The sequence below is a fragment of the Leuresthes tenuis genome, unplaced genomic scaffold (assembly GCF_036924035.1).
Source record: "Leuresthes tenuis unplaced genomic scaffold, fLeuTen1.0.hap1 SCAF_3, whole genome shotgun sequence".
In the NCBI taxonomy this organism is placed as follows: domain Eukaryota; kingdom Metazoa; phylum Chordata; class Actinopteri; order Atheriniformes; family Atherinopsidae; genus Leuresthes; species Leuresthes tenuis.
Window position 1 is genome coordinate 19484039 of NW_027325357.1, and position 15009 is coordinate 19499047.

Below are 15009 nucleotides of genomic sequence, written 5' to 3' on the forward strand. Positions count from 1 at the left end.
ATATCAAACATTGGCTGTGATCAAAGGCTGGTCTGTCCTGCATTGTGCTGTGGAGGCACCATGGCAACACCAACCAATGGCAGGGGGAAATCCTCCCCATGACCTCCTTACTGCCTATGAAAAATCCAGCGAGTAAGGCTGCCAGTGTTGCTAAGAGCCCGAGGAGACAAACACTGAAGCAGAGCTGACTAAACACTCGACTTGGCTATTTTTTTTTTTAATCAAATTTATTTATCTGTGAAAACTCTATCGACACGTATTTACATATTCACTCGACAAAGTTGTTGCTCCTGTAAGATTCCAACATCACAGGGGGAAGGATTCAAACACCTACAAATTAACAACAAACATGCTTTGTTTTTTGTCCTTTTTAAAACACTATCAGATACTTGGTCATTACATAAATTATATATAAGAAAAAAAGAAGAAGAGGATTACTCCAAAAGCAGACACAACAGTCTAAATCCTTTCGTCGATCGTATTCTAACGAGGGCTAGATGGCAAAAACGAGAACAGGTCTGAGGTGCTGCTAATGTAGATCCTGGTGGAGGCTCCTGCACGGAACTTTTAAATATACTTATCTATCTGTAACATTTTGTTTTTGCTTCACTTTGTCAAACTCCATGTGTCCACACGTCATACTTTACTTCCTCACAACATTTCTATTTAGAAAACAACACACCAAAGTTGCATTAATGATGAACTTCTTCAAATCCTCTGACCACACAGTTACAAACTAAGACAGGTTATAAACACAAGACAACACTTCATGGCAATGACTAACTCTTGAAGTACAGTACACGTAATGTCAAACACCAAAACACAAGTCCCTCTGTTTCTGAGGCTCATACTTGCTCTTATGTATTTAACGAGCGATGAGTGGAATTGGGTGGCCTTACTTTGTTAAAATCTATCTTTCGTTGTGTCTCTGAGAAAAAATGAGTGGTCGCAGTGGTTTTAGCATCATCAAAAAGGAGTTCAACGCCTGTAAACGCCCCCCCCCTCCCAAAGGTAGCAATCTGTTCAATGAGCACCGAGGACTCACTGAGGAGAAAACTGTCCTCGCTCCAAATCTGTTTCGTGGCAGTAAAACCTTCAGACAGTGGAGCTGTTAATAAGTTCTACTCTGTTAAGAAGACAGTCGGAGAAGCAAAGAGCACAAAATAGCCCCTTTGTTATCTCTGTGTTGCTCAGACCCTGACGACAGGAGTTGTGACTGTGAGGGGAGCCGTGGAGCCGGTATCGTAGTACATGTCGATCATGGTTTGGTCCGTGGTGCCGAGGCTGCTAAGGGAAGTGCCTGTGCCCATCTGCCTGTCCCGCAAACTTTGTAGGTAGCTCTGAGAAGAACAAAAACACGGGGAGGACAGAGTAAGGCACACAGGTGATGGTTCCCACATTGTACTATCTAGAGACTTTTTGAGCTTTCGGTCTCGTTTGAATAACTGACGCTGGAAAAACACTATGGCACACGCTGTGTTGGGTGACACTGACCGGTGCCAGTAGATCCCCAGCGTAACGTTTGACTGGGGTGGGTTTACGACGGTACGTGCCTTCCTGCCCACCTGCCTGCTGTCGCTTCTTGGCGTCCTTCTCTCGGATCCGCATCAGCTGGACTCTCTTCTGTCTCCGACTGATGACAACTGTGAGAAGGAGGAGAGAGGGGGAAAAAAAAAACGCAGCTGTCTGATTCAAAATATGCCTGTGAAATCATCTCTAAAACATTTGTGTCCACGTTGAAACGATTATGTGTCTGAGTGCGAGCGAAAAATACCAGGCGAGTTCTTTAACTCCACAAGTCTCCGGCAAAACAAAGCTTTTTCTCAAATGTGTCAATAGATAATCTAGTAGAATAGCAGCGGTCACAATTTTTTTTTAGATTAGGCTAATTTAGGACTCTGTGCAATCAATGGTACAATGAAATCTGAAGTGTGCAAGACTACAAAACACAACTAATGGCTGAAACAACAGTCTAATAAATATTTCAAATAAAAAAAGGAATTCTATTGATCTGTGACAGTGCTCCATTAGAAGAGTGTCTCATGTGGAGTTCAGAGCTCTGCTGACTCAGGAGAGAAACTGTTCTTCTGTTCTTGGACTGTTTGTTCTAGTTTCAGTGCTCCTGTACCGTCGAGTGAACAGTTTGTGACTAGAATGGGAAGAGTATGTTATTACTTTTCTAGCTCTGCCAAGGCACAGGGAGCTGGCGAGATCTGCAGCCAATGATCTTTTTTACTGCCATCTTAATTACTCTTTGTGGTGCTCTCCGATTTGCTACTGAGCAGCTGGCATATGCAGCAGGTTAGAACTCTCTTAACAGTCAGCAAGGATACAGACGTGGCATTTAACTGGACCATCGTCTTTGTGCCAGTATACGTGCAAAGTATGTCCGACACGGCAACGGCTTGTACAAACTGTAAGGTACAGCTCGTAACTTTCTCTGCTGGAGATGGTGATTTTGTCTGATGACGCTGTGGTTATAAAATCAGGATTTTGTTAGAGCAGAGCGACAGTCTGGACACGCTTTTAGTGACTACAGTGTTTCAGAGTCTTGTTGAGCGTACACATGCAGGAGGGATTTGACTGTCAACTGCATTAGCTGCGCATGATCGTCTGGCTTTGAGAGCTTTGGACGAACATGCTAATATTGAAATGAAAAAAATCCAGTTTTGATCTGTTTTGATCAGACTGACAAAATGATACCTTTCTAGTGTCATGTTGACACGCTTACTTTCTCCCTGTTTTTGCAGGGAAGTCTTAAGAAATGTTGGCACTTCTTTATCTTCCTGATCACAGAAGAGATTTTAGCTGACCAGGAGAAGTCCTCTAACATGTCGAGAATTCAGAACGAGTGGGGCAGTACATCACTATACACTTCACAGTTTATCTAACTGCTTCTGTCACATCATCAATAAAAACAAACAAAAAACGGGCCTATGCTATCCCACTGCCTTCACCCATTTTCACAGATGATGATGCATGATCACGAGCTGCTACAAGCATTCTGAATCTTGCTGTATGTCATCCTTACCCTCTGTGTGTGAGAAGCTGTCATCCGTCAGTTTCCACTGGACCAGTACACCTATAAGGCTGAGAGCAGGCCAGATGCCCAGAATGACCCAGCTGTACCAGCAGAGTTCTGGCCCGGGTGTGAGGCGCAGGCAGTCATACACGTGCGTGGCCAACACCAGCATCTCCACAAAATAATCAGCACACACTGTCATGATGGCCGCTCCGAACACAGCAGTAGAGAGCATGGTGAAGATCTTCTGCCACTGCAATGTCAGCACAGCGAACAGCATGCCTGTTCCCAGCAGAGTGCCCAGGGGCACCCAGACTGTGGTGGGAGTGTAGAACTGGTTAGTGACCAGCAGGGCCGCCAGAGCCAGAAGGAGTCCCAGCAGCAGGCCTGTCATGAAGAGGCCCACACTCCGCACCAGCATGGTGACCAGGCCACAGAGGAGGCCAATGCCGAGGCCGATACCTGCGCTGGCCTCCACACTCAGCTGGGTGTCCAGCACATGCTCCTTGTGGCAGAGCAAGAAGATGATGACTGAACCGAACATAAGACCAGAAAGGAACATGACAGCCTTGAAACAGCGGTAACCTAGAAGAAAGAGGCACAAGAGAGATTCAAAATAAGGAATCAGGGACCGTGGCAGCACAGACAAGCACATCAGACTGCATCTGTTGGCACATGTGTTCACAGTCTGAATGTGTGACATTCTGATGTCAGTGCAGGTACAGTTCACTCAGAGTCAAGACGTGTGAGCTGGCAGGGGTCCTCACCAAAGAAGCAGTAGATGATGCCAAAAAGGCAACACATGGAGGAGATGACGGCAGGGATGACATCGTATTTTCTCTCTATTTCCAAACTACAGATATCAACGTTAGCCATGCCTGCCCCCTCCCCTTCAGGGCCCAGCGCAGTGGGATCAGTCATTCTGGTTGAATGTTGAAGGCTCTGGGACTGGCTGAAGTTCAGGATGAGGGTAGAACTTCAGTCGGTATTATCTCAAGTCCATCTGTGCAGGATGGTTGACTGTGAGAGAAAAGAAAAAAAGTTTAGAGGGAAAACAAGAAAGCGTGGCCAAATCCTGGTCAAGTAACAAGTAAAATACCTTTGTCCTGGTTAACACAGAGAACGCAGGCACACGGAGGCAAAGGTGAAGTGTGAAATCTTCAGATCAACTGTGACTTATTGCAAACTGCTCTGTGTGTACAGCTGTCCGTGTGACCTAAAAAAAAACCCAACAAAAAAACAAACATATTCATTCACTAAAATCCGTTCCCTTTGAAGAGGTTGGGATCGTGAACTTTACCCTCCAGTGAAAACCATGTGTCTCTGTGACATTTCACTGAGTGGGTTTTATCAGCCAATAAGGTGAAACGTGAGATTTTTATTCTTATCCAGCATCAGTCATTCAGTGAAAAAAAACTATCAATACATTTGCAGATAAACAGTACAGACGCACGGAGCTACAGTCTAAAACAGACCCTTTTTTTCAATCTAATTGCGAACGAAATCACTTAACATTTCCTTTACTAGTTTAAGTTTCACCCCCAGTTACTTCTTTGCTCTTTCTTCTTTATGATTTCTGTTTCAGCGGACGTGCAATCACTGGTACTCTTGAAATATTATATGATACTTAAGCTGGCAGGCCTGGAGGGAGCCACAGAGGGCTGCAGCAGGGCTAAAGACATATGGGTGGACTGCTCTCTCCGAGGCTGCTGGCAGGCCTCCTGTATGAGCTCACCGCAACTGAGATCGAATTACAACTTATTCACATTGTCTGCTTGAGACAAACAGTCAGTCCTGCCTTTTGTGCTTAATAACTGCCAGCTCTCTCTTCTCTTCCATCCTCCACCACTCCTTTACCTCAAAGTTTGCCCAACCTAAAATTGTTTTGTTTTGGGGTTTTTTTATACACTAAAATGACACACAATTGTCTTGCCTTTTTTTTTTCTTCTCTCGGACACAGGACTGTGTAATTTGTGTGTCCTGCCCATGAATGACTTTACATGGAAAAAATGAGACCATTGCAAAGCTCTGTTTTCTCCTTCAGCCACTCGCAGCTCTTCAGTGTCTCTTCCATTCGAGCTTTCTATCAGTGAAAACTGAAATTCTTCACCGAAAGACAAGACAGAACTGACGTTATGTATAACCCTTTCTATTTAAAAAATAAAACTCATAAACTATAAAGAGCAAGGATTTACTAATGCATACATTATTATGCAAACTGTCCTAATATGAGCCATGGAGAGGGTGCAACAAAAGGGTTGTAAACAAGTTCTGCTATGAGGAAACCTGAACAAAGTGCTGTGGGCAACATGGTGATTAGCGGCTGAAGCAGGAAAACAGCAATATGACAGCGAGAAGGTGTGTGGGTATATATATCTAACATTCTGAGGAAAGTTTTTTAGCTGAGGTAATCCACCCCACTGTGACTCTGTATAAACTAAAACTGTTGTTTAGTTTCCCTCTTGTTTGGCACCGCAATCTGCATCTCCACGTCACCGCAGACATAGTCATATGAGAAGTGCCGAGAGCTTCTCCAAAGCTAAAATATGAAATGTGAAACTGGACCGAATGAACCAACAAATAACAAGCTGACGTTTAGTAAATGACGAATGTGATCGTGTTAATAGCTGCTGGCTTATCTCATTGCATTTCACCCCACTTGGCCTGTGTCCAACGTGACACCTGGGGCCAGATGTGCACGCCTTCTCCTGCTCACAAACTGGTCTGTAGAAAGACAGAGGGAGCAGTGAGAATGTGGGCCTCACATATTCCTGTAGACCGTATCGGGTTACGTGGTGTAGCAATGCTTTCGTCTATATGGAAAAAGTGGGATTGTGATTATTCTCCGATTTTGTTTCACCTCGTCAGCTTTCACGATGTACATGAGATTTACAGCAACTGTAGGTGCTATAAATAAGTGGAGACGTGCGTTGGGTGTAATGGATATGGGAGGCGTCTCTGACCAGACTTCCACAGGGCTGTTTAGGAAAACAGCAAACAAACCCACCATGATCCGTCTGTGCATCTTCACACTGTACAGGCTGTTTGTTCATCTGTTAGATTTAAAACAGGAGTCGTCTGAACTGCTCACTTTGGCTGCTTGTTTATAAAGCAACCATTACTTTTTTTTCACCTCCGCGGGGTCCTTTGCTCTGAACTCACAGAGCTAGTTCTTGCCCGGTTTGAATTCAGGTGTTTTCGTTCTGTTCGTGATCACAGAACTGAGCTGATTTCCTTTCTTCTCTGCTTTCCAGATGAGCGTCTTCAAGTTTTGTCTGCAGTAAAACTGAGCCTCTTCCTCACTCTTACTTTCATGATCATGTCTGCTTGGTTGTGGTGTAAATGGGTGTCTTAATATGTAAATGAGAAAATGAGAGGAGTGAAAATCAGGTTCATGCCTGTGCGCATAGTTTCTTGATGATCATGATGAGAGAACCATACTTACTACACCTTTAACTGTGTTTGGCCGGTTTCGATATGAAACGCCTCCATAAACCAGCACAGACCTTCGTATTCACCTGTCAAGTGAGCTTCTGCCACTCTAAATTTTCTTGGTATAAAGAGATAATGAACTAAATCTACACAGCATCCAAGTCTTTCACACTGCAATACAACTTCCTACTAAATTTAGGGGTCAGATAATAAAGTAGACATCTTGCATTACAGTGTAGCTTATTTTTTTTACAACCACTGTCATTAGACTCCCACAAATTATGGTCGGCTAACTACATTAAGTTATATCATGAGAATAGGCATAAAAAGTAAAAAAACAACAACAGCTGAGTCCTCATGTTTGATCACAGAGCATCCTGCAATTATAAAAAGTGTGTTTTTATTGGCTGCATAGGGAGCTTTGGGAGTGTGAGCTAGTTAAAGTTTCAGGCCTGTTTTAACGGTAATCTTATTTAACGCTGCACACATACACTCCCATGTCTCTGCCTCATGTTACCTCCCCTCATCACAATGGTGTCCTATGTCTGGCAGGTTTGGAAGTCAATGCTGCAGTGGGAGAATAGAGCCATTATGGGGCCAAACAAAGACTCCCGAGGCCCATGCTGTGACCTCTAGTGGCACTCGGAGGAAACCATGCGGATGAAAAAGGAGACCACATAGAGATGGCTGAGAGCGGCAAGGAAACTGCTACATCCCCAGTTGTTTGCTTTGAGATGGGTGCCAAGTATTTGCCTTCAGCGAGCTGGTGAGTGACTGGGGTGGGGAGGGGACCTGCCTAAAAGCACAACTATCTGGCTGAGCTCCCTGGAGGCCCCAAAAACCTCCCAATTCAGACGTTTCTGCAAACTGAAGTTGCCTGGCAACGAATTCAATGCAAGTCAACTAAAGTAAACTATCAAACAATGAGACCGTGATCCGCGAGACTCTGTCATACTATTCGGGAAGTAGAGGCAACACGAGTCTGCTGATATCTTTACCATAAATGTTCTGAGCAAAAGATGAGTAAAGACTTACCAAAACTGATTTCAGTACAGCTCTGTGGCTTTACGCAGCAGACGTAAAAAAACGTTTCAACCAGTAAATCGTCAAAAAACAAGAAATAAGATTTAATCTAAATCTAATTGAGAGATGACAATCAGAAACTCAAGCTTTTACACACAAGCAAGTTATAAGTGAGCTATTGGAACATTATCTTGGGCTTCAGTACACTTGTACTGCGGGAGGGGGCTGAGCCGTGAAGACATGAGTGCTCAGCTGCCGAGGAACAGGCAAGGCTGACTGTGAGTTCCCCACATAGCTAATTTGGGTGTGTTTAATCAAGGGGTGTGTGCTGTATGATCACAGCCGAGGATCCTGTGAGTGCTCTGTTGGCTTGACAGCTGGGACCAGCTGAGAAGCCGAAGACCTGCCGTGTTACGACTTAGCTGTCTGACCACTTTGCTTTAAAGACCTCACCAAGAATGTGGGATGCACTGAAGTCCAGACAGTTGTAGTTATAACTCGTGCCACCTTTAGCTGAACACCCCAACCAGCTGTAAGGCTGACCGGCCCGAGAACAAAAAGGAACCGTGGGAATCATTTCAACTGTCACAGTGTAACGATGCCTTATTTTGTTCGACCTAAAAGCGTGCATACGCGTAAATCTGAGCACACGATCACAACAACTGCTTTTACTCAGAACCATGGCGAACAAGACATCAAACACGCAGCTACCAAGTTTCCTGCCCTTCCATAGCAGGAAGCTCAGCACCAGTTGAGGAAGTGGAACATCACGTTTCAGCAGGAACTGACCCCTGCGATTGTGACACGGAACAGAGACAGAAACGAAGCCTCCGATTAACAACACCGAAGCTGAACAAAACAAAAAAAAAACTGTTGATTTCAACTGAGAACCTTGGAAGAATATCAGATTGACACTTAGAAAAAGGTTTTTTCTTTTAAACTTCTCTATAAGGTATCAGGAGCACAAGCTGCGTTGTGATACATTGAAAATAAGCTTGTAATCTATCTGGCTCGCCGTTTACTTTACTTTACTTTACTTTATAACACTCACCATTGTGTCACAAATGCCTGTGCTTATGTGACTGAGGCTGAGAGGGGATTTTGTGCGCAGGGGATCATGCCATGTTTGTGTACTGTAACAACTTGCATAATGAACAAAGCACCAGATGATAGCCAGTTTTCCCATTTACCAGACTCTGACTGTTTAAAGAGTTTGCTTCTCTTCAACATTTGCTCAGAATTTGAGCTCCATGTAATCATATCCGAGCTCAAATGTCGCAGTGATAATGTCCAATAACAAACATGATGGGAACTTGTTATGTTTGCTCTGCTCTCAGCATAAACGCTTGCTCTAAGGCCCATTAGGTTATTTAATTTGTTAATTCAGATCTACTTTCCCCCACTCACACTCATCAACTGCTGAAAGACTGAACACACCCTGTGCAACTCTGAGCTGACACTGTCCCAAATTCTGTCTGAATCTTTGATTGATTTAAAACCAATCATTCAAGTTTTTTAAATGGAAAATCAACTGCTTTGTATCTCTGTCCACTCGTGTCTGTATCTGTATAATATCTAACCTTGTTTTCTTTCATAATCTCATCTTTTCCTAACAACAGAAGTCTTTCATCTCCATCTACCGAAAAAGGGGGCAAGAAAAAGAAGGCGATAAAACGACGAGGACCCTTTTGAGGAGAGTCACGTGTTGATGTTGCATAAGTGTGTGCCATACATCGCATGTGCTTTTTCACACAGCGAAATCCATCCCCACACGAGCTGCAGGAAGTTATAGTTGTGATTCAGCCATGCAGGGAGGAGTGCGCAGTGTGTGCTGCAAGGTGGGGCCGTTCTATAACGCTCCATTAGGGTTCTGTGGTGGAGAAGAGCATTTAGTGGGCAAGGTTCACATGTGAGAGTGAGAGTGCAGCTCTGTATGCGAGACATCATGTGCTGCCGATGAACAGGTTAGAGGAAAAAGCCTAAATGTAAACAGCAATTACGCAGAGGTGTCCTCGGACGAGACACCAGCACGTTCATCACCCCCCCTCCCTATGTAACAGCAACAGAGCAAATTCACAATCAGTGCAGAAGAAGAGCAAACTCTATATCAGCACTTTTTTTTTAGTTTGTTTGTGTTGTACAAATGGAGTTGGTGTCCAAGGACCAGGCCAGTGGTTAAACTGATCATTTGCACAGAAACTATGCGTGCTATGGTGGAGGAGCAGCGGCGGTTCAGACCTCCAATGCAGTGCCCATATATGTCTCCCACAGCAGCTCTATCATTTGGAGCCTCCATCTAACCCTCTTTGTAAAATTCTAGTGTGCAGTAATTGTACCTCCTACAGCGACTCACAAACCTAAAATATCATGCATGTCCTTCATTTTCCATCTAACCAATGTTTAGAGAACGATAAGTAGTCTACGGATGGATATTTCAGATTTATGGCCATGACTTTCACTGTGGTTCCCATGTGACATAAGGGCTTTTCTTGCACCCCAGAGTGTGACCCAAACTCATGTGGTTCTTCATTTCAATTCACACAGATAGGCATCAGTCATTTACCCGAATGTACCCAAATGTAACATTATATCGCTCAGAAAGCATTCTGACACTAGCATTGATATGAAAATATCTATGTTCATATACAGAATTGGACTGTGGCTTTGTTGTGGTCTTCCTGAGCGTCATACTCAGTACTCCAGTGTAGTACTTAGAGAGGAACCATCACAGCAACACACTCAAGATGCACTTTCTAAGCCGAGCAGGGAGCTAAGATTAACCTCAACACCAAGATGAACACATATGCAGTAGTTCCTCCGCAACAATACTCATATTCATGACAGCAATCATTCTCCAGTGTATAGATCGGTCCACGTGCAGGACGTACTACATGCAGACGCAGGAGGAAATGGTTGGCCCCACAGTCACATGCTAACCCAAGCGGCCTGAGGACTTCTGAAGTGCAACGACTTAAAATAACACTCAACTCAACAGCGTCACAGTAAAAGTGCATATGTTTTGGTCTTTATGAACACAAACTAACAACAGAGGAGAAACTGAGAAGCATCCTGTCATTGGCTCCCATTGATTGCTCATAAATGAACACTACACGATGCTTCTTTATGAACTACATTCAAATATAAGCTCAAATCAGCCACAAGGAGTAATAAGACTCGTCATTTTTAACTGCAGCTGCCAGCTGAAGCTAAAGCTAGACGTCTCCATCTTTAGCAAAAGAAATGCATTTAGGTAGTGTTTTCCTTTAACGCTACCACCATACGCTAAGAACAAAGCTTAGCGTATGGTTATTGGTGGTAGCGTTAAAGGAAAACACTACCTGTGTTTGAAGCAGATAAAAACACAACTATGATCCAAACTTTAAAGCGAACACTTTCTCCCATTAAATGGAAATCTCAACTCTCTCAGATGGGGCATGGTGTTTTCACGACAAGTGTTGTCACTTTGTGTTTTCAATAATCTAAGAAAGGAGATTCTTTAACATGTTGCTGGCGTACTTTAAGGCAAAACTGAGATCTAGCTCCCGTGATAATTAAAAGGCACACGTAAAAACAACTTGAACAGCCTAACTCCCATTAAGCTCTGTTTTTCATGCCTCCTTTCCTGCCTTCTCTTTTCCCCTAAAGCAAGGAAGGGCTTCCTCTTTGCCTTTTCAAAGGGGCAAAACCATCTGGTGCAGGCTCACAGAGTAGGTCATGTAGATGGAGGGGGTGCTCTACACTGAGTGGCTGTAACTACAAACTGAAAGCAGCCCAGTAAAGACAGGACCTGTAGGATGTCATCACATAGCCCCAAAAAAAAAAAAATCCAAGAGGCATTCCCACCCTTGATCCCACAGCAGAACCACAGGGTAGGGCTTTCTGAAAGCTACACGAGCCACAAGGAGGATGACAGACGTGTCCACATAGTTATGCTGATGTACAACAACATTTTTAGTGAATACCACTTGTAGAGTTCACATACTGACTTGAAGAAAACAAGCCACAAATGAGCATTTAATACTTTCTACGTCTGCATAACTAACACGAATACACATCTCTGCAGAACGATGGTCTACATGCCTGGTTAAGTGCTCATGAATGCAGCCTTTATTATCCTGGATCATTATGCCCTCAAAGGCTGAAGGACAAGTTGCATTGTGTGCCTCAGGAGTAAAACGGTTTGTGCAGGATGGCTACGTGTTATGAGAAACATTTCCAGCTGTAGAGTTTGGCATCGATGAGTCAGATCTGGAACGGGATCACTCATCTGAAATCAATCATCACTAATGGAGGAGGAGATAATTGTTTCCTCGCAGTTGTTAACCGAATTCTAACGTTCTATGACACTGGATTATCCCGACATTGGCATTTAAGAGCACAGAGCAGCCTCGCGGACGCAGAGACATGTACATGTTTTAGTTTACTTTGTTAGAGACGACTTACCGATGAGGCTGTGTTCGGCAGCTGTAACGTCTCCTGTTGACAATCGGCCCTGTCAGGCAGGAAAAACAGCCCACCATTCAAACAACACAAAAGCTGCGCGAGGGTACCAGGGAAAACCGGTTTTCTCCCAACTTATCCCAGGGCTGTTCACAAACTCACGAGCTCCTCTGAACCGACAGCGGCGGCATCGTTTTGTTCCTGTCCCTGCTTCATGCAAATCTCTCAGTCAGACTGGCTCTGACGGCCGGCAGATGTGAGGAAGGTTGGCTGGTTTTCTATTCTCCGCTGCGGGCGCCTCGCTGCCTCTGAGAACTTTAAATTAACCGTTCAAGTTCCCGTATATGACTCGACACGAGTCTAACTTAACCTCTCTGGAAAATCTTAACACAAACCCCCCCACCCCAACCCCAACTCTCCTCTTCTCGTCGCTGAAGTAAATGGCTCTATAAAAAACAAAAGAGAAAAACTTTTCCCTCTCTCTCCCCGCCCCGGGGTAATCCTCCCCTCTATCTCCATCCAGCGTCGACAGTTGGGCCGTTGGAAGTCCGGGGGTTGGTGAGGGGGGGCTCAGCTTCAAACAACCAGCCGTATCACTACACCAGACAGTCTAACAAGCAGCTTTTTTTCCTTCTTTTCACCCCCAGTTTAACATAAAACAAACAATAGCGAACTTATATCAAACACAGCAGTCATCTAACCATAACGCTTATTCACGACGCGCAATAAACAACGTCATGCTAGCTTAAATCTGCATTCACACAGATTAAGTTTTACTGTTTATAATTCACAAAATAATGCTATATACGTGGCACAACTTTCCATTCAGACGCTCTCCGTGTGGGTTAATAAGTTAATGTCAACAAACATTTACAGTGGCTTTATAAGTCACTAAATACATTTAGGGTTGGCAGGGTGTTACTGGAGCTGCAGTCTTTGTATCTCATCAGTTTATATGAACTATCAAACATATTTATTAAGAAGAACTTGAATTGCACAAGTGCACATAAAATTTTTCAACATCTACGCACGCTTACAAAGTCGTTATTGATTTTTCCATGACCCATCATAACAGTGAGTTTATGTTGGTTTATCACCTTGTAACAAGCTCCATTAAGAAAATGTACACTATTCTTCAGTCATTACAAAAGTTGCTGTAAAACGTGTTAAAATCCTTTATGAGGGCTTTAATGAAATTGTAAATACATGACTAACACAGAAGTCTACAGTTAGCCCTGTAATGAAGCATGACAATGATATGTCTGAGAATGCGACGGTGGAAGGCATTCATTATGAGATAATTCATTTGTTTTCCCTCTTATGTTCAAACAGGGAATTTGCTGGTTACAGAGGAGGACAGTTGTTGACACACGGCCCAAAGGACTGAGCCAGTACATTTAGCAGTGGGCTGTGGTTAACTTTTAGTAACTATCTGGGAAGAATTGTTTTCTAGTTGATGATTAAAAACTAAATCCAAGTGTGTTTGCAGTTTTGACCATTTTATAGGGCTGCCTTTACATTTACATGGAAATCACTGATCAGTTCAGTTAGGTTTATCTTATTTGGGTAGATAATTTCCCTGTAACATCGGGTTTTATTTGGCACAATAGTTTATGCAACTCATTGCTATATATTCACGTAGCCAGACAAGTTGCTCAGAAAGAAAGTTATTTACGTACAAATTATGCAATACAACTAATCAGTGTATTTTCTGCCTCTCACAACTGAATTGGCAAGTACAGTTTACCCAACCATTAGACTGTGCCCAAAGTCGACCTAAAGTAAGTGAGAATCTCTGGAGGTTTCTTTTTGGAACTTACTTCATACAACCTTTGCAGGGATTTCCCTCCATGTGTTGCTTTGAATATCTTTCATATGCGCCTTTCTAAAACACAAGGTGTTACAAGCACCATGTGGTTTGATTAAACTTTGCAAACAACGGATTTAATTTCCATAACCAACTGTTAAGCTTAAAGTTTTAATGTTATCAGAATTGAAGCGGTTTATATATACAGACAGGCAATTATTGAGGAAAATGTACAAACTTCTAACTCGCATCTGGCCTCTGACTGAAAAAGGAACATGTCTAAATGAATGCCGCATTTGTACAGCCTCTATTTACTGAAAAGTTGATTTAATGACCATAACAGTACATCTGTTGATCACATGTAAGCAATACAGCCTCCTGCCTTGCTGCTCACAAAACTATGAGTCACTTCTGTTTATTATACAAACTGTCTCTGAATGCTCTGACTTTAATTCAAGGAGTCATTTCTCAGTGCAGAAAAGGTGATGTACCTTTAACCTTGTAAATTCATGAACTACACACACACACACAGAGAGGGAAACATCACCTCACAGCAGTATTTGCAGGTTGTCAGATCTGCTTTTTGGTTCTCTGGGATGGGGGCAGAGCAGATGCTGTGACAGGAAGTTACTAACGTGGTCCAGATGTGAAGACAAAAGACCACCTCCTACACAGCTGGAAAAAAAACCTCCCCGATGACTACAGGCAGTGACTGCAGATTTGCACGTGATACAGAACTCATAGGTGCAAGAAAGTCTCTCAGTCATCTAAATACATTTTATTTTTTTAATGCCAGTATTTAACGGCGGAAAAAGACTTGAGATGTTGATCTCTTCTTACTCCAGAAGATCTAAATCACTCCTACAGCAAATAAAAACATGTATATACTGTAAAATAAACACTTCAATAAGAGTCTACACTTCTTAAATACAACAGGATTTACAAAAGTGGTAACATATGTGCCCTCTAGTGTTAAAAGCGTGTGGTACATCAAGATGACAACACAAACAACCAAAGCAACTTGTGTTCTGACTGCTGTACTGTTTTATTGATCAGTATCCACGGGGTGTGCTGTGAAATCACAATGACGTCAAACAAATAAACAAACAAAAGTATTGTGGGCAGAGCACCTTTTCAAATAAAAGATGGAATCATTTGGTTTATGAGGGGCCTGTTGTGCAACGTTTGCACTGGGAACATGATGTTGGAAAAGCTCTAAATAACAACAAAAACAAAACAAATGAACAAGACGACTGGCAGAACTAATTCCTCATAACTAACCAAA

At 43.1% G+C, this 15009-nt stretch overlaps 1 protein-coding gene across 3 annotated transcripts; it reads right to left on the reverse strand.

The window, feature by feature from the left end:
* Positions 1 to 210: 210 nt before the first annotated feature.
* Positions 211 to 12322, reverse strand: LOC140303571 (transmembrane protein 198-like). Of its 3 annotated transcripts, XM_072382378.1 has the most exons (7): positions 12080 to 12322; positions 11921 to 11969; positions 4122 to 4238; positions 3790 to 4042; positions 3032 to 3607; positions 1495 to 1643; positions 211 to 1340 (listed from the first exon to the last, which is right to left on the reverse strand). In XM_072382378.1, the coding sequence occupies exons 4-7, from the start codon at positions 3941 to 3943 to the stop codon at positions 1191 to 1193; spliced, it is 1029 nt and encodes a 342-aa protein (XP_072238479.1). In that variant the 5' UTR covers positions 3944 to 4042; positions 4122 to 4238; positions 11921 to 11969; positions 12080 to 12322; the 3' UTR covers positions 211 to 1190. The 3 variants fall into 3 exon arrangements, with proteins under 3 accessions (XP_072238479.1, XP_072238478.1, XP_072238480.1); XM_072382377.1 differs by having other exon boundaries at positions 11921 to 12322; XM_072382379.1 differs by having other exon boundaries at positions 1204 to 1340; positions 1566 to 1643; positions 11921 to 12322.
* Positions 12323 to 15009: the final 2687 nt, after the last annotated feature.

Coding starts and splice junctions, on each gene's coding strand:
- LOC140303571 (XM_072382378.1), bottom strand. CDS start 3,943: ATGACTGATCCCACTGCGCTGGGCCCTGAAGGGGAGGGGGCAGGCATG. Junction 3,608..3,789: donor CATCATCTACTGCTTCTTTG/GTGAGGACCCCT, acceptor TCTTTCTTCTAG/GTTACCGCTGTTTCAAGGCT. Junction 1,341..1,494: donor CTGGGGATCTACTGGCACCG/GTCAGTGTCACC, acceptor TGTTCTTCTCAG/AGCTACCTACAAAGTTTGCG.